We start from the raw sequence: 17,987 nt of genomic DNA, 5'->3' as shown, positions 1-17,987 counted from the left end.
AACTGCAGGGAGTCCCCTTTGTCACAGCGGCTCTCAGCCGTGGTCCCGGCGAGGACTCTGACATGTGTTTTTGCTGCCATCTCTTGTCTGCCGTGGGGACAACTCGTGGTTTACTTGCTGGGGTGGGAAAGCCTTGCCCAGTTACAGCTCTACACCCTCTCCCCACATTGAGGGGAAAATAAAACCCAAGATGCTGGTGTCCCCCAGCGAAAACCCCATTATGAAAACCCATGTTTGCTGACCTACCATCATTTTAATGCAGCTCCATGTGAACTGTAATCAAACCGCCCAGCGACCTTTCTGTCCCTCTTCCCGGCATCACTGAAAGGGCCTGTTGTTCCTTTGGTTCAATGAAGAAACCTTCTGTTTAGTTAAGCAAGTGTTTTTGCAGTCATGTCTCCTGGTAAGTTACAGAAAGATTATTGTTGGGTCTTGGGTTTTGTTGTTGTTTTTATTCTTTGAATACCTCCACCTCCCTACCCCCTCAGCTGCCTGCCCTGACACTTACTGCTCTACTTTTTTACAAAGGAGGGAAATTCATAATGACCTGAGCAGCTTCCTGGGCGCTTACAGGTCCCTGGTCATGTTTTTCAGGCCCTGGTGTAAGCTGGCTTCTCATTTATCCACCCCCAACCAGGGCCTGGGAACTTTCCAGAGTCTCAGAGGCATCGGCACAGGAATGGAGCCCAGAAGAGACCCCCATGAGCCAGGGACGCCAGTCCTGATTGATGTGTTTACATGTGGTGTGCTCCTCTGTCTTACAGCTGTTTGTTGGACTTGGGTTCCCTTATGAAGGCCCGGCTCCCTTGGAGGCCATCGCAAATGGATGTGCTTTTCTGAATCCCAAGTTCAACCCACCCAAAAGCAGCAAAAACACAGACTTTTTCATTGGCAAGCCAACTCTGAGAGAGGTAAGCATCTATAAAACTCATTCTACTTTCACTCATATGAATGGTAGCTGTTTGTTGAGTGCTAGGAGCCCATTTGAACCTCCGAGCCTTGGACGGCAGGTATTGTCAACTTCATTTCACTTAGTTGGGTGGAAGGAGGATCCTTCCTTGAAGAATCATCATCCTTGAGAAAACAGACGTATCGGGGTAACTGAATAGTACGCCTGGTATTTTAGCCGACTGTCAGCAGGTGCCATCCTGAGAAGCAATCCTGCCACCGCTCGAACCATTTGCGGAAGCCTTATTTGGATTGCCTTTGGAGGTCCTCTGGAAAATCCACTTGAAAATGGTGAATCACCATTGAAGGCAGTTGGATTCTATTTGGGACAATAAACCAAAGTCATTTAGAGCGTGTGAGTGACCAGGCTGGGTGTTTCTATATCTGGTTAGAAACACGTATGTGCAAGAACCCATAAGATTGATTTCTTATTATTTCTGCACAGTTCGTAAGTGGCTCTCCAGGCTGCTTTCAAGGAAGAAGCCTCTCAGTGTCGATTTGTCCCAGTGCCCTTGTCATTTGGGACCGTCTACTGGGGAGGACACTGCTGGGTGGCCCTCCCAGGACATGTGTCTAAAGCATACATTTTTCACCTCTGCTACTTTTAAACCTTTCTGGGTCAGTTCTCCTGACCCCATTCCCCCCTTCCCCAAATAGTATATAAAACACATTTTCCATGATTATTCTTTACCTTTCAGTCAGAGAACTTACCAGTTAATAGAGTTGATCATTCTGAGAGTTCTTTGACCCTCCCCGTCACTGGTGAAAGGGCCAAAGGAGATGGAAGAAGATCAGCAAGACCACAGATTATCCTGAAAAAGATGAACCTGTGGCCCGGATAACCTCTGATGAAGGTTAACGAGGCATGTGCGTGTGTGTGTGTGTGTGTGTGTGTGCGTGGGCACGCTTGCTTTTTCCTTCTGCTAGTACTGTAAATTTGAGTTCTTCATTTTGGGGAGTGCTTTGGGGGGCGGGGGGTCATTCCTCAGCAACACTTCATGCACACAGCGTTTGGACTTCCCGTGCTGTGGGGCGGGTACCAGAACACAGATCAGGAACCTTCAGTCTGGTACCCAAGAACTTACTCTTTGCAAAGGTTTGAAAGGATGCCCCCCAGCAGTGAGAATGTCTCTCAGCTTAGGCATCTGTGCTCTAGCGTGCGGCTGACTTTGAAACTTGGGAGCTCTGGGTAGAAAGTGTGGGCTAATAAATCATGCCTGTGTTACGTTTGAATGTAGGAAATCTCTGAAGTTCTACATCTGCCTAAATTGGATAATTACTTGTAATTTTCGATGCTTTTTCCACTTTTTTGTGATAAATTATACACAGTGAGAAACGATGATTTTAACCTTTTTTGAGTGTCCAGTTCACTGGCGTTCAGTCCATTCGCAATGTTGTGCAATCATCACCACTATCCACTCTCATAGATTTATTGTTCCAAACAGAAGCTCTGTACATTAACAGTAACTCTCCATTCTCCCCTCCTCGAGCCCTGAATAGAAGAGTAGAACCACTACTCTACTTTCTGTATATAAATTTACCTATTCTAGGTGCCTGATGTAAGGTGTCGCCATACAGTGTTTGTGACCAGTATATTTCACTGAGCATGTTTTCAAGGTTCGTTCATGTTGTTACACGTGTCAGAATCTTTCCTTTTTAATGCTGAATAATATTTCATTGTATGAATAGCCCACATTTTGTTTATCCGTTCCTCTGTTCATCGACACTTGGATTGTTTCCATTTCTTGTCTATTACGAAAAATGCTGCTACGAACATGGGTGTACAAGTATCTGTTTGAGTCCTTGCTTTCAATTCTTTGTGGTATATATACCTATGAGTGGAATTGCTGGAACTTGCTTTTTATTTATTTTGAAATAATATTAGTCTTAAAGAAAAGCTGCAAAAAGAGTACAGAGTTTGGTTATATGCTTCATGCAGCTTCCGCTAATGGTAACATATTATAAAACCACAGTGTAATTGTCAAAACCAAGAAGTTAACATTGGTACCGTAATATTATCTAAGCTACAGACTTTATTTGGATTTCACCAGTTTTTCCACTAACATCCTTTTTCTGGTCCAGGCTCCCACATGGCCTTTACCTGTCATGTCTCTTTAGTCTCCTCCAATCTGTGCCAATTCTTCAGTCTTTCACTGTCATTCATGACCTTGACATTTTGAAAGAGTACCAGTCAGTTGTTCTGTACACTGTCCCTCCATTTGGATTTGACTGGTGTTTTCTCCTGATTAGTTTGAGGTTACACATTTTTGGCAAGAATCCCACAGAAGTCATGTGGCCTCAGTGTATCATGTCAGGGGGTGCATGATACCAATGTCTTATTACTTGGTGATGTAACCTTGATCACTTAGTTAAGATCGTGTTTGCCAGGTTTCTCCACCGTAAAGTTACTGTTTTTCTCTTTGTTGGGGGAAGTACTTTGAGACCATGCAAATACCCTCGTTCTCCTCCAACTTTTGCCCATTTATTTTTACCATGTATCAGTGGATCTTTCTTGCAACCATTGTTACAGTGATATTCTAATGATGATTTTTCCCTCATGATTTTTTTTTCTGGTTTCCCGTGATAATAACCATCTTAGTTAACATTTATTGGAGCACTTACTATGTGCTAAGGGCTTTTTAAAAATGGTTTTTTATTGAAGTATAGTTGATTTACAATGTTGTGTTACTTTCAGGTGTACAGCAAAGTGATTCAGTTCCATATATTTTTTTTTTCCTTTTCAGATTCTTTTCCCATATAGGTTATTACAAAATATTGAGTATAGTTCCCTGTGCTATACAGTAGGTCCTTGTTTTTTTATCCATTTTACATGCAGTAGTATGTATACATTATTCCCAAATTCCTAATTTATCCCTCTCACCACCCCACCCTTTCCCCTTTGGTAACCATAAGTTTGTTTTCTATGTCTATGAGTCTTTTTCTGTTTTGTAAATAAGTTCATTTGTATCATTTTTTTAGATTCCACATATAAGTGATATCACATGGTATTTGCCTTTCTCTGTCTGACTTACTAATGCATGAAAAGCAAAGAAACCCATCAGTTTTCTTGCTGCAGTTTCTATATACAAGACTTTGGGAAATGATTCATCAAAAGTATTTTGGACTGACTTGGTACCTTCTTGATCATTAGAATTAGATAATAATTTAAATTCTGATAATTCTGAAGATTTTGATAACACTGTATTACAACTGAGTACTTTTTCCTGAAAAAAATTGAAGACCCTCTTAAACACAATCTAACCCTTTGCCAGTGAAGGATGTAATGTTACATAGATCAGATCAGCCAGTATGAAATTGCTGAGAAAAGTATGTTCATCCTGTCGGTATGATCCTTTAGTAATTTGCTTTTTGTTGAGGTGATAGAGGGTTTTCACTTCATGGCATAAAAAGGGAATAGGTGTTGGAGCTGCCGCCCAGGCATTTGGTTCCACCTATCCTTTCAGATGGTCCCACCAGTGTTGGAATGAGACTCCAGTTAGAATGGCACTGGGGGAGGCTTTCAACAGCTGCTCAGCAAGTGACCTCCCACAGGTGACTCCATCAGTCCTGGGCTCCCGTGAGAGGGCTGGGAGGCAGAGGTCAGCTGACAGACGTTCATTGTATCCCCACAGGGCCTGTGGTACTAAGTCACTGCATTGGGGGAACTTATCAAGACACATTTCCTGTTTCCCAGGAGCTCAGATTTTGATATGGAAGTGTGATAAGAGCGATGCCTAATCAACGGGAATGCATAAGGAAATAGCTGAGTACATTAAGCGGGGGAAGTTAACTTGGAGTGGTGCCCGGTGGAGAATGTGCTGGGTTAGCTAGAAGGGGATAGTGGGGGAGCTGTGCTTTATAGGAAAAGAAGAGTTGGGTTTTGAGTTGGAGAAGCAAGAATGTTGATGCGTTGGAGGGAAAACCCCAAGCAGGTCACTTTACTTTATGCAGGAGGGCAGGTTCCATCTGATGTCCATTTCCTTCTCCGCTGGAGACGGTGCAGAGAGCAGGCTGATAGCCAGTGACAGGACACAGCTTTGAGAGGAGCCAGTGAACTTGACCTCACGGGCAGGTGGGCCGCCCCACTCTGCTCTTTCAACTCACAGAATCCCCCTGATCAAAGATGCTTTTAATTGGGAAAGAGCTATCAACACTTGTACAGATTTCTAAGGGTCAAGAATCCCTAGAAAGTATCCTTTTTTTTTTTTTTTTCCCTCAGCAAATAGAAAAATTTTAACCAAAACGTATATAATTACGTAGCTATCTTTTTGTGCCTTTGCTAATCTTTTGAGCTAAGCAACAATAGATCCATGTAAATGGGTCCATATAAATTGCATCTATGTCTCTTCTTTGCCTTCATTTGAAGAGAAGTCTAAATTTTTCTTTGTATTTAGAAAACAAAAAGCTTTGTTTTTATTTTTGCATTGGACCCATTTTTAAAACCACAGTGTACACACTCAAGAGAAGTTCCATATGCCCTTAAGTATAATGTGGTTGGTTCAAGTTACACTTTAAATGTAATATAATTTGGATTTCTATCTTTATATTAGGAAACAGATTAGTAGGTTCTTAATCATTATTCTGACATTTTGTAAACCATTCGAAATTCTCTGGCTCCAGGGTTTCCTTTTCCATAAAAAGAACTTGTGTTCTTCTTGGAGATTTAACAGCCGCTCTGAAATAACATCTCATATTTAATAAGATTTTCATTACTTTTACAGACTATACTCCAGTAAATATACTGATTGATATACGATGAAGTAGCTCAGATCAGACGGTTCTCAATAAATTAACAAGGAGGAATGGAACATCCAGAGGGGAATAATGAATCACAAAATGCCTTACTCATAAAATTAAGTAACCCTCCATAAATGTAAATGAACAAAATGACAATGGCTCAGCATTTTATATTTTCAAAGTGCTTAGAGCAACCTTGTAAATAAGCAGGGACCTTAAAAGGCAGAGGGGAGAGAGACTGCTAAATAGTGACACTGATGGCAACTTTCATTTACCCTGATTCAGTTGCAAGAATTAATTAGTTTGTTCACCAGGCCACAAAATGAAAATGGTGTGACACTTTACTCAGCTTCAGGAAAGGTCTAATACAGACATACATTCAGTCCTGGGAGTTTGTTTTAGGTTAGCCGGTTTTAAGCAAGTGATGAAAAGGCTGGTGTTTACATTGAGCTTCTTTTGGTCATTGTCTTAAGAACTCAAGAGCCTCCTTTAAAATTGTCATCTTCCTTTTTTGTCAAAAGGTAAAAAGTTGTTGAAGGATCTAGATTTGCATTTGCTCTGCTGCTTTCTAGCTGTGTGGTCTTGGGGAATTGTAAGCCCCTCTAACCCTCAGAATCCTCATCAATACACAGGAAACCTGATAAATAATGTCTGCTCAGGTGATTAGCACAGTGCCCGGCCCAACCGAGGGGCCTCACTGATACGTGCTCAATCTAAAATATGTGCTGAGAAAAAGAAAAGAATGCTCCCCCAGCTCCAGGAGCCTGCGGGCACTCTTCTTCTATCCCTGACCACACAGCTGAGCAAAAGAAAGAGGGTAAATGTCAGAAGCATGGGGGAGCTGCAGGCCAGCGAGGGGCGTGACTCTGGCAGAAGAGGCAGGAGCAAAGTCCTAGGATACCTGCACCTCAGAATTGCCTGATTTCCACGAGTGGGGGCCAGAGAAGGCTCAGCGTGGAGGCACAGTCATTTATCTTCTGGGTTTCCCCCCTGAGTAATGCACGCCCACCACTGGTGTGGTAAGACACAAAGAACGGTGGCCAAGAGCAAACTGGAGAGGTGCCAGTTGAATCACCCAGTTCTCTGAGTATATTGGGATCTGAAGAAAAAAAAGAGAGCCAGCTTGGCCTCAACCCTTCTGGACCCAACACCTTCTTTTATTCGAAGTGTATTACAACATCTACTTTTCACTCCTGAAATGAAAAATATACTCTGCTAACATATGCAATTTTAAAAAAGAATGATTCTCTAACTCTAATATGAAAGAGAAGTAAAAGGAAAATACTTTGCTATAAGGTAATAGATATTTTGTGTATATGTAGTCCGGAAATACTGTATCATACCCATGAACCACACTAGAAGGCATCATGGTGTCTCATTCCTCCTTACAATGAATATGTTTGTATTTAAGAAGAATAAAACATTGAGCTGAATCTGGTCAGCCCTTTTTACTTATAATTGACATTAAAGAAAGAGAAGCTAAATCAAAAGGTGCCTACATGTAGACACACAAATATACGCGATTGGCATTACTGTGACAGCTTCAAACACAGACTGGTTTGGGTATGTTGTACTGGAGACCCAGATCCTCTGCGTGGCATTGACTTTGCTGCCATGATTTTTCTGAAATGATAACGGCTTATTGGTGAAATTCCCAATAAAACGTCCCTTGATTTACATGGCAATTATGTTTCTGGAAAACTCAATGTATATTCAGACTGTGCCAAAGAGTCGGATTCTGTGAACCCACCTGAGAGCTTGGCGGGGCGTGTGAAAGCCTGTGGGGAGTGGGCAGCTCTGCCCTGGGCAGGACGGGCACACACATCTCAAGGCGTCTGGCATCCCTGGTCCTCAGCCAGGGGCTAGGGCAGCACCCGCCAACTTTGAGAACTGAAAATGCACCAGAATGCTTTCTTTTTACCACAACCTTAAAAGGATACAAGAATAAAAGTGGGAATACGTTTGCGGGGTAAATTTAGCTGTCTTTAAAAAACGGATTCTTCCAGAACTGAGAATTGCCAATATTCCTCTGGGTTTCTTTGACCACCCTTTGTTTTTAAAATAAAACCTCCTTTAAAACAAAAGCTGCCTTTCCTTGCTTTTCTGATCACACATGGCCTTTATGACTCTTAAGGCTCTAGTGTTATGCTAATTATTATTCCAAAATTCTCTCTTTTTCTAGTAGCATTATTTCCCTTTCTATCACCTTTCATATGTGCCATTACGTATCCTTCTATGACTTTAAAGCCTATGACAATTTTATTGTAATTTCCTTGTATTTACCTGTCTATCCTAACCAGTATTTTATAACAGATGCTAGTTTGATCTAGGTGATTTTCAGGGCTGGGATATGACTGAGGGTAAATATTCATTATTTCTTGGTGTGATTTGGGGGGTTGAAGCCATCTGTAACAGCCTCCATGTCACCTGGTTATGACATTCTAACTCTTTTTTCAAAGTGGGACTCAAGGTGAGGAGCCATCACCGGACCTGACCCTGTGGATGTCATGGTCTCACGCAGGGCCATGGCCCACCGGCTGCCCTCCTGGGACCCCTAGACTCCCAGGAACCCCTCCAAAGTGCCCAAGATCCCAGCTCAAAGGGTCTAAGACAGCGTAGCCTGGCCGTGTGTCTTTTAAAACATCCCACATGAACCTGATGGGCACCCATGGGCACTGCCGGTGTTTCCAGCCGGGCACACTTTACAGCCTCCAGTGTCCTTACCTGTGCCCGTCAGCGCTGTGCGTGCTTATCCAGATGGTCCTGACAGTAGACGTCCTGCTGGTCAAAAAAAAGGAAAGAAAGAAGGCTGTGGGACCCTCCCTCTTTTATTGTTATCTGCTTACGGGGTGCTTAGGAGGTTTCGATCGTCAGGGGTCAAAAACAAAAAATGACATTACCTACGCAAGTAGAACTCGGAACCATAAAAAGCATAACGCTTCACCTAGCACAGAAGGTTGAAAAATGAAAAAAGTCAGTGTTCGTGAGACTGAGGTGTTCTGTTTTTCCTTTTCCAGCTGACCTCCCAGCATCCTTATGCCGAAGTTTTCATCGGCCAGCCACACGTCTGGACTGTTGACCTCGATCATCAGGAGGAGGTGGAGGACGCCGTGAAAGCAATTTTAAGTCACAAGGTTACTTCTTTTATTCCATTTTCCCCCATTTGTGATGTGAACGCGGGATCATGTGGAAAGCATCACAGGCCCTTCGTTCGAGTAATTAGAATGTTTCCATGTCAGCTTGACTCTGAAATTAGAAAATGGCCCAGCTGTAGGACTGGCCTGGGGATTTTTGTGGAGGTTCTGTGAAATGGAATTAGAGCTGGTGTCCAGATGTGTGCATGGATTCTGCAGACCCTTTCGACATGGCTCCTGGGTCCCAGACACAGCAGTAGAAACTTGAATTCTACTTGTGTCAGTGACCTCATTATGTAGCTCTCCCAAAGATCAGAAAAGATAGACCCGCTCCCCTGCAAAAAAAAAAAAAAGTGAGAAGGAAAAGGACTACTTAAGGAAATACTGGGAAATGTTTTTTATAACATCTGTTTATTTGGCTTTTCTACCTAAATATCTTATAAAATTTTGTATAAGTAACTAACATCTCTGGACTCTCCAGAACAATTCAGCAGACATGTATTAAGTACCTACTGTATGCAGAGCGCCCTCTGAACCACTGTCAGGGACGCTCACTTCCATAAGCATAAACGAGGCTGACTCCCTGCCTGTAGGAAACTTACCACCCTGTAGGGATGGGTCAAGTTATCGTCTCTCCCAACCCCGGGACTGCCTTGGATTCTACCAGTAAACCCTGCCCTCTGTCTTCCTCCTATCAGAGCAGCGATTACTCTGTTATAATTTTTTAAGAGAAGCAGTATAGGTGTGGTTGTGAGGACAGGCTAGAATCAGACAGCTTGGGTTGAGGTCTAGCAGTGTCCCCTCGGGCAGTTACTTAACCTCTGAGGCTCAGTTTCCTCATCCCTGATGTAGGCTAATTTCACCTACTTTACAGGTACTTGAGAGGATCCAATGAGATAATGAATACAAAGTGCTTAAGTGCAGTGTCGATCTCATAATAAATGTCTAGTCAGGAGTATTAAGTCAGTATTACATATATAATAATGTAATATTCTTTTTTACTGAAGTATTGTTGATTTACAGTGTTGTGTTAGTTTCCAGTGTACAGTAAAGTGATTCCGTTATACATGTATATACATTCTTTTACATATTCTTTTTCCATTATGGTTTATTACAGGATATTGAATATAGTTCCTTGTACTATACAGTAGGACCTTGTTGTTTATCCATCCTATAGATAATAGCTTGCATCTGCTAATCCCAAACTCCCAATCCAACCCTCTCCTGCCCCCTCACCCCCTTGGCAACCACAAATCTGTCCTCTATATCTGTGAGTCTGTTTCTGTTTCGTAGATAAGTTCATTTGTGTCGTATTTTAGATTCCACAAATAAGTGATATCATATATGTCTTTGACTTGCTTCACTTAGTATGATAATCTCTAGGTCCATCCATGTAGCTGCAAATGGTATTATTTCATTTTTTATGGCTGAGTAATATTCCAGTGTGTGTGTGTGTGTGTGTGTGTGTGTGTGTGTGTGTGTCGATGGACTGTCGATTCATCTGTCGATGGACTGTTATTTCCATGTCTTGGCTAATGTAATACTATAACATTCTTACTTTTGTTAGTGATAGTCTGGATTTCCACTAGACTGTAAGCAACATGGGCAGGAACTATATCTGTCTCACTGCTGTGTTCTCAGGACCCAGCATAGCGATGTACCTAACGGATGATGGGAGGCATGGAGGGAGCGATGAATAGATGTATGCAAATCAGCACACTAAGGCAGTGTATGTTCAGTGCCAAGACCAACATGCCAGAGATGGAGGAGTGTCTGTCTTCTCTAGTTGATTTACAATGTTGTGTTAGTTTCTGGTGTACAACAAAAATGATTCAGATATGTATACATATGTGTATGTATATATATGAATATATATACTCTTTTTCATTTTCTTTTCCATTATGGTTTAATTACAGGATATTGAATATAGTTCCCTGTGCTATACAGTAGGTCCTTGTTGTTTATCTGCTTTATACACGGTAGTTTGTATCTGCTCATCCCAAAGTCTTAATTTATCCCTCCCCGCTCCTTTCCCCTCTGGTAACCGTAAGTTTGTCTTCTATTTCTGTCTTCTCTGCTCCTTATAAGGACATCTGGAGAATGCAGCATTGAGTTAAGTCTCAGAGCATGAGTAGCAATCTGCAAAGTTAAACTGAGAAGTGAGCCCAGAAAGACACGAGTTAGAGGAACAGTGAGAGTCAAGGGGAAGAGGCTAGAAAGGCGTGTATCCCAGGAGGAGTTGCCAGTTGGCCCATATAAAGGGCCGTCTTTCCCCTTTGGGGAATAAAGTGAGGCCCTCCCAACTGCCAGTTTCAGCTTGCTGAGCACATCTCCTGGGGAACAAGAGTACGCCAGTGTGTTATCCGTATCCCTTTAGAGCAGGTCTCGTTATTGAGCTTTGAGGTAGCTGCTCAGAGCTTCCCATCAGCGGCGTGCACAATCTCATCCCAGTCTCAAGTTTAGGGCAGAAGTCCCCCAGACCTCTGGTGGCCAAGCCAAGAGATGAAGTGCCGAGTGAGTGTGGTACTGCTGGCCACCTCAAGTACCTGCTGCACGTCTGCAGTTTCCCACCAGAGGATCCTTCTTGCAGAGATGGAAGGCTCTTCTTTCTTCAGTCTCAGAGTCCCCTAGGGTATTAGCTTCTAAAGCTGCCATAACAAAGAACTGCAAAGTGGTGGTTGAAACAACAGAAATTTATTCTCTCACAGTTCTGGAGGCTGCATTTAAAATTAAGATGTCGGCATCTGAAATTAAGATGTCGACAGGGCCACGTTCCCTCTGACGCCTCTCATGGAGGGTCCTTCCTCGCCTCTTCCACCTTCTGGTGGCCCCAGGTATTCCTTGGGTTGCAGCTGCAACACTTTCATCTCTGCTGTCATATGGTGTTCTCCGTGTGTGTGTCTTTCTGTTTTCTCCACTTCTCATAGAGACATCAGTCATGTTGGATTAGGGCCCACCCTAAATCACTATGACCTCTTCTTATCTTGATTCCATCTGCAAAGACCTTATTTCCAAATAGGGTCCCATTCATAGGTACTGGGGGTTAGGACTTCAACATATCTTTTGGCGGGGGGGGACAGAGTTCAACCCACAACACTTAGTTAAGTGTGCATGCTTTTGAAGAGGAGTAATTTGAAAGCTAATGTACAGGCAGAAAATCTTGGATCATAGAGTCCAAAAGTTTTTAGATAATAGATCCCTTTTGTCAAACAAAAATCTCGTGGGAATGCCTGACACATAAAGCACTAAGTGGGTGCTGAGTTCTGTCCACTCCTACATGAGGCTCTGTTCACTTCATGGAACATCTGCCGCCCCCCTTTTTAAAACCCTGACCATCCCTTTCCCTAAAACCATTTAAGGCCACTTAAGGGGGGAAAAAGAAGTAATTATAATAATAGGTCATATGTAGGGAGAAGCTCTTTTTATACCTCCAGAATCTCTTTCTGTGCATCTTTATGAGCCTTATCTCATTTAATCCTTCTGCAGATAAGAAAATTAAGGTTTAAAGAAATTAAGTAATTTACATAAACTCACACAACTCCTAAGTAGTAGAACCTGGATTGAAACTAGTATTTTTGACTAGTTTATTAAGAAAAACAGCATTAAATGAAGTAAAGGGAAAGACGAGAGTGAGAGAGAAAGTAAGGAATGAGATTAATACAAAGACTATTATCATTATAATCCTTATGCTTGTTATAAATGGGTCAGAAATTTGGTGCCAAGCTTTCTCATATTTAATTACAAGATTTTAAATTACATGACACTCAAAAAAGCAAGAAAACGTGACCCATCATTAAGAGAGGACACCATCAATAAAACCAAACTCAGAGATGGCTCAGATGTAGGAATTACCATACAGCAAATTTTAAATGCTGAGATAAATGTATTAAAAGGTTTGTTGGGGACTTCCCTGGTGGTCCAGTGGCTAAGACTCCGTGCTCCCAATGCAGGGGACCTGGGTTCGATCCCTGGTCAGGAAACTAGATCCCACGTGCATGCCGCAACTAAGAGTTCACATGCCGCAACTAAGGAACCTGCGTGCCGCAATTAAGGAGCCTGCATGCTGCAACTAAGGAGCCCACGTGCTGCAACTAAGGAGCCCGTGAGCCGCAACTTAGGAACCTGCCTGCCACAACTAAGACCCCATGCAGCCAAATTAATTAATTAATTTTTTTTAAAAAAAGCTTTGATGAAAAAGGTGGACAACATATGTGAATAGATGGGGGATTTCAGCAGAGAGATGGGAACTTTTTTTAAAAGCCAAATGAAAAAATGCTAGACCTGAGAAGTACAGTATCAGAAATTAACTCTTTCAGTGGGCTTATCAGCAGACTATACACAGCAGAGGAAAATAATCAGTGAACTTTAAGGACTTATCAATAGAAATGATTGAAATAGAGAAAAAAGAACAAGATAAAAAAGAGCATATGAGATCTCTGGAACAATATCAAGCAGCCTAATTTATGTGTAATTAGAATCTCAGAGGAGAGACTGGCCAGAAGAAATATTTGTGAAAAGATAATGGCTAAGAATTTTCTAAAATTAATGAATAACATCAACCTACAGATCCTCGGAGCTCAGTGAAGGCCAAGCAGGATAAATATTGAGAAAAACACACTTAAGATACATCATAGCTGAACTGCCAAAAACAAAAGATAAGGAAAATAATCTTGAAAGCAGCCAGAGAAAATTTTATTACATTCAGGGGAGTAACAGTATGAAAGACCACCAACACCCCATCAGAAATAATGGAGACCATAAAAGGGTCTGCAGGAGCCAGAGTGTGTAGGGCCTCTAAATAGGCCACAATAGGGATTCTGGATTTTATTCTGAGTATGATGGGTAGCTTTGAGCAGGGGAATGACATGACCTATTTTACATTTGAAATCATCAAGAGAAATTCCAGGAAATGTCTGACTTAAAGTTCTGTGCTTAGTAGATAGAGGAGATAAGACTCAACCCCTGGACTTCTGGTACCTTCTAAGACCATCTGTCATTGAATGATGCCAAGCCACCTGTCAGGTGGGACCGTGCAGAGGTTAACTGATATCAGAGAGCAGTTCCCTGTAGAAGTCGTACTCTGAGTTAGAACGCTGAGCAATACTAGACACAGGAGATCCCACAGGAAGGGAGGTGAAGAGGAGAAAACGGAGGAAAAGATGGGGGATAGGGAAGGTTTCCAAGGTCAGCAGGGACTGCATACCTACAGGCGTCCTTCCTATGGCCATATGAGTAACAGTCCTTTGTCCACCAGCAAGATGGCCAAGCACATTCCCCCCTGCTTCTCCGTAACTGACCCCACTTGGGATTCTCAGTGACTGGTGTGGTTTCAACATTCCCTTTCATTCATCCCCCAAAAGACCTTGACTTGTTCCTGAAGGACGGTTCTGCAGAAAACTGTCATGCACGCGCGCGCGCGCGCGCACACACACACACACACACACACACACACACACACACACACACACACACAATCTGTGCAGCAGATCCGACATCAGAGGCTAGCCAGTGCCCAGTATTCCTAAAGCCAGGGCTCTGGGGAGCTTTCCCACACAGAGGGCCCTGCTTCTGTACACAGCAGGGTGGCTAGTGGAACTCACGGGCAGAGGTGGCTTAAGAATACAATTTCTTTTTTTTTTTTTTTTTTGCTTTTCCTTTATAGGAAAATTGGCTCCTTATCTTTTAAAACAGTGAACTGGCCACAAAGCAGTTAATGAGTCACATCCCCTTTGGTTAAACTGGGTTTGGTTGGTAGGAGGACACAGGAAGAGCCATTTTTCTGTGTTTATTGCATAAGCCCTTTGAATTAATGCACTTTCATTTCTAATGGATACCCTTTAGAATATGTTGTAGGAATGACCCTTGAGTATTCAGTATGCTTCCCACCATATAACTGGATCTGTCGGTCATGTGACAGATGGCCCACCGATGTTTATTTACCTCACTCTAGAAATCCTACTTATCCCCTTATAAATGAGCCCAATATGGAAGTCCTCTATTGTACATTTTTTGTTGTTGTTCTTATTCCTTCATATCTTTTCCCACAAACATGGGAAGAGACATATCTCTAGACAGTTAGAGAAAGCTTCTGGAATCACTCACAAGGTGATTAAATAAATATTCTTTAAAAGAAAAAGTCTACATTTGGTGTAAAGGACTGTGTTTGGGTTAGAGAAGGCACAGCAAGTGCAAAAGCTTGAGATGAGAAGACGCAAGCTTGGAAGACGTAAGTCAGTTAAAGCATTTTGAGCTCTTCTGAGATAAACTATCTAGGAACAAAAGGACCTCAGCTCATGCAGAATAGTCCTACCCTGATATTACAGTACTTATGGCTCAGCCTCTTTTGGCTCTCTCTGGATGGATGTGGGCAGGGATGGCTGAGGTACAGCCTGTGTGATGTGTCATCTAACTGTGCATTCGAAGACATGTTATGAAATTACTAATCATGGTTGAAGAAGATTTCAAATGTAATGTGTGGATCAACACACACAGAAAACGGGAGAAGCTGCCTTGAGGACAGCTACTTGGCTACCCCCGGGAGGGTGTCTTCTCTGTCAATTGTCCCATTTTCAGCAGGCCTCAACTCACAGATGTTTTGTCCAGGTCTCCACCCTGTAGATTTGAGATAGGCTGAGTGTAGACTTAAGAGGGAGGTGGTGAATGTGCTGATAAGTGCTACTGGGCTTTCTGGAGCTGTAACAAACTGGATTGCTGGCCATTTTCTCCCAAGTGAAATTTCCATTTCAGATTAATAATGCCAGCCGGCTGCTCCTGAAGACGCAGGCCTCATAGTGTCGGCACAGGCACTGCAGAGCTCCAACCCGCATTTCTTCCCCTTCCATCAGGTGTCACAGTATTGATCAGATTGCCTCCCCTACCCCAGGGAAGCACCTTCTATGTTGCTTGCTACCCTCAAGTAAAGCCTAGGCTCCTTAGAGTAGAAATCACAAGTCTTTTGTGGAAATCCAGTGAACCTCTTCCTAGCCTGTCTCACCAGCTTCCATGATCCTAGTTCTGTCCTCCTGCTGTCCTTCTTTCATGTCTAATCTCCCACTAATGCTCCCCACTGGAACATCTTCTGCATCTTGGCCCTCCTCAGTCTTGGCTTGCTGGAGTCATAGCTGACCTTAAAAGCCCAGCATGAGCAGAAGTTGGCTTTGACCTTCTAGCTTCCTGGGACCCTCTAGCTGAACTCTCTGGGACACTTCATCACTCTGTTTTTGCACCATGAGTTCTTTGGGAACGTGCTCACCTACTAATGCAAAACAACGCTTTTGTCACTGTCATGGGTCCTGAAACCACTCATCATGTGCCTTTCTAAGGTCAGGGAGCATGCATTCATTCACCAGATGTTTGCTGGTTCCAACGTGTGCCGCCCCACTCAGCACCGGGATGCAGGTGACCCAGCAGCCATGGACCCTGCCCCATGGAGCTTACCTTCTAACCTTTTGTTGAGTGCCTACTGTATGTTAGACACCGAACTAAGCCCTTTTTTTCCCCCCGTAATCTTTACCACACGTTCCAAGAAATGGGTTTTTCTTATCACCATTTTACACATGAAGGATCTGGGGCTCAGAGATGGTAGGTAATTTGCTCAGGGTCCCACAGCTGATAAGGAGCATAATGAGGTTGTGAAGCCAGGTGTGCTGACTTCCAAGTTCATAGTCTTAGCCCCTCCCAAGGATCCCTGCAGGTGTTGGCACCTGAGTGTGAGTGACTCAGTGGAGGACTGGGTAAGTGTTGCGTGTCCTGTGTCTTCCTCTTTCATGATACCATGTTCTGTTTCTGCAGATTGAGCCGTACATGCCATATGAATTCACATGCGAGGGGATGCTACAGAGAATCAACGCTTTCATCGAAAAACAAGTAAGGCTCTTCAGAAGTCTGTCTGTCCTTGCTGTGTCCTACCTCCTGCTACGCCAGAGGACTCTCATGAACGGTTAAGAGTTTACCATGTTTCTGTGCTTATTTTCCTCATTTGGAGGACTCTACAAGCTACAGAATGGCTTCTTGAAATTCTAAATTATGAACTGTCAAGGTCACCCCAGGGAGTCAGTCTGTCCTTAGGGTAAAAATGTTCTTTATGATGGTGGAAGGTCAAATGGAAACTTAAGGGAGAGACTGGATGGTTGAGATGAAAACATCCTTCACCGTCAGACCTGTGCCCTGCCTGGGTTCTAGGGACCTTACAAAGACTTGGGTGGGGAGGGAACAGAGAGATGGTTCCATATCTGTTTGGTAATTCCAAATATGTTCGGACTCTTCAGTGGTTTTCAAACGTTTTTAAAAATAGGACCCGTTTTCAAATGAAACTTCACGTGAAATCCAAGTATATGAAACAGATAAAAGCAGAAGTTCACTTCCAAAGCAGAGGAGGGTTCCAAGGGTCCCACCCCGCCGAACAGAGTTGGGAAACTATGTCTTGTGCTCGTAGAAGTAAAGGTCAAAAGTGTCATTGCTGTCATTTTAAAACATTTTCATTCCGTAGGCTTCAAAAGCAACACAGAGCCAGAAATAGGCAGACTGAGCATCCCCCTGGGTAGGGGAGTATGAACTCCCTGACCAGATGCCAGAAATAAGGGGCTCCTCTTAAAAGACAAAGCAGAGCGTCTCGGGGCAGTCATGAGATCTTGACACAATAGGGGGTGAGGACTCTGAAGGCTGAAAGTAGAAATGGCATGTTGAAAGTGGAAGCAGGTGCAGACTGTAGACCAAGGCAGGTTTCAAAGGAAAGATTTGAGGCCACAGACCGTGGTGAGCCGCAGACAGCCCTGAGTGCAGCCGCTGCACGGGCCGAGCCAGAGGCAGAGGCTTCAGGGTGCCGGGTCTGATGTTCTGAATTTTTGTTAGTGGCAAGAAGGGGGTGCAGTGCAACCAGCCGCCTGGGTTCCAGCCCCTCCGCCAAGACTTTCTGGTTGTATGACTTGGATGTGTTAGTTTCCTCCCCTGCAAACTGAGGATAATAATAGAACCTCATGGGGCTGATGTGAGGATTAAATGAGCTAGTACATATGAAGTGCTTAGAAAAGGGCTAACACGTACTGCTCAGTAAAGGCACACTAGTGATGTTACTATATTATACATTATTATATTCTTGTGTATTATTATATAACATAATATATGCTACCGTATTAGACTTTACCACAAGAGCTGAGCATTTGAATCACT

General features: G+C 43.1%; 1 protein-coding gene across 7 annotated transcripts in view; it reads left to right on the top strand.

Moving 5' to 3' along the window:
* MGAT5 (alpha-1,6-mannosylglycoprotein 6-beta-N-acetylglucosaminyltransferase) overlaps positions 1 to 17,987 on the top strand; it is a 363,475-nt gene that overhangs the window by 320,733 nt on the left and 24,755 nt on the right. For all 7 annotated transcript variants that reach the window (XM_059927612.1, XM_059927613.1, XM_059927614.1 and 4 more), the window contains 3 exons: positions 765 to 911; positions 8,703 to 8,819; positions 16,611 to 16,685. In XM_059927612.1, the coding sequence (XP_059783595.1) occupies positions 765 to 911; positions 8,703 to 8,819; positions 16,611 to 16,685 (339 nt within the window). The remainder of the gene's footprint in view (positions 1 to 764; positions 912 to 8,702; positions 8,820 to 16,610; positions 16,686 to 17,987) is intronic.

Source organism: Balaenoptera ricei, chromosome 7 (assembly GCF_028023285.1).
Source record: "Balaenoptera ricei isolate mBalRic1 chromosome 7, mBalRic1.hap2, whole genome shotgun sequence".
Lineage (NCBI taxonomy): Eukaryota > Metazoa > Chordata > Mammalia > Artiodactyla > Balaenopteridae > Balaenoptera > Balaenoptera ricei.
The sequence above is the reverse complement of the archived record's forward strand: the minus strand, read 5'-3'. Positions and strand labels throughout refer to the sequence as shown.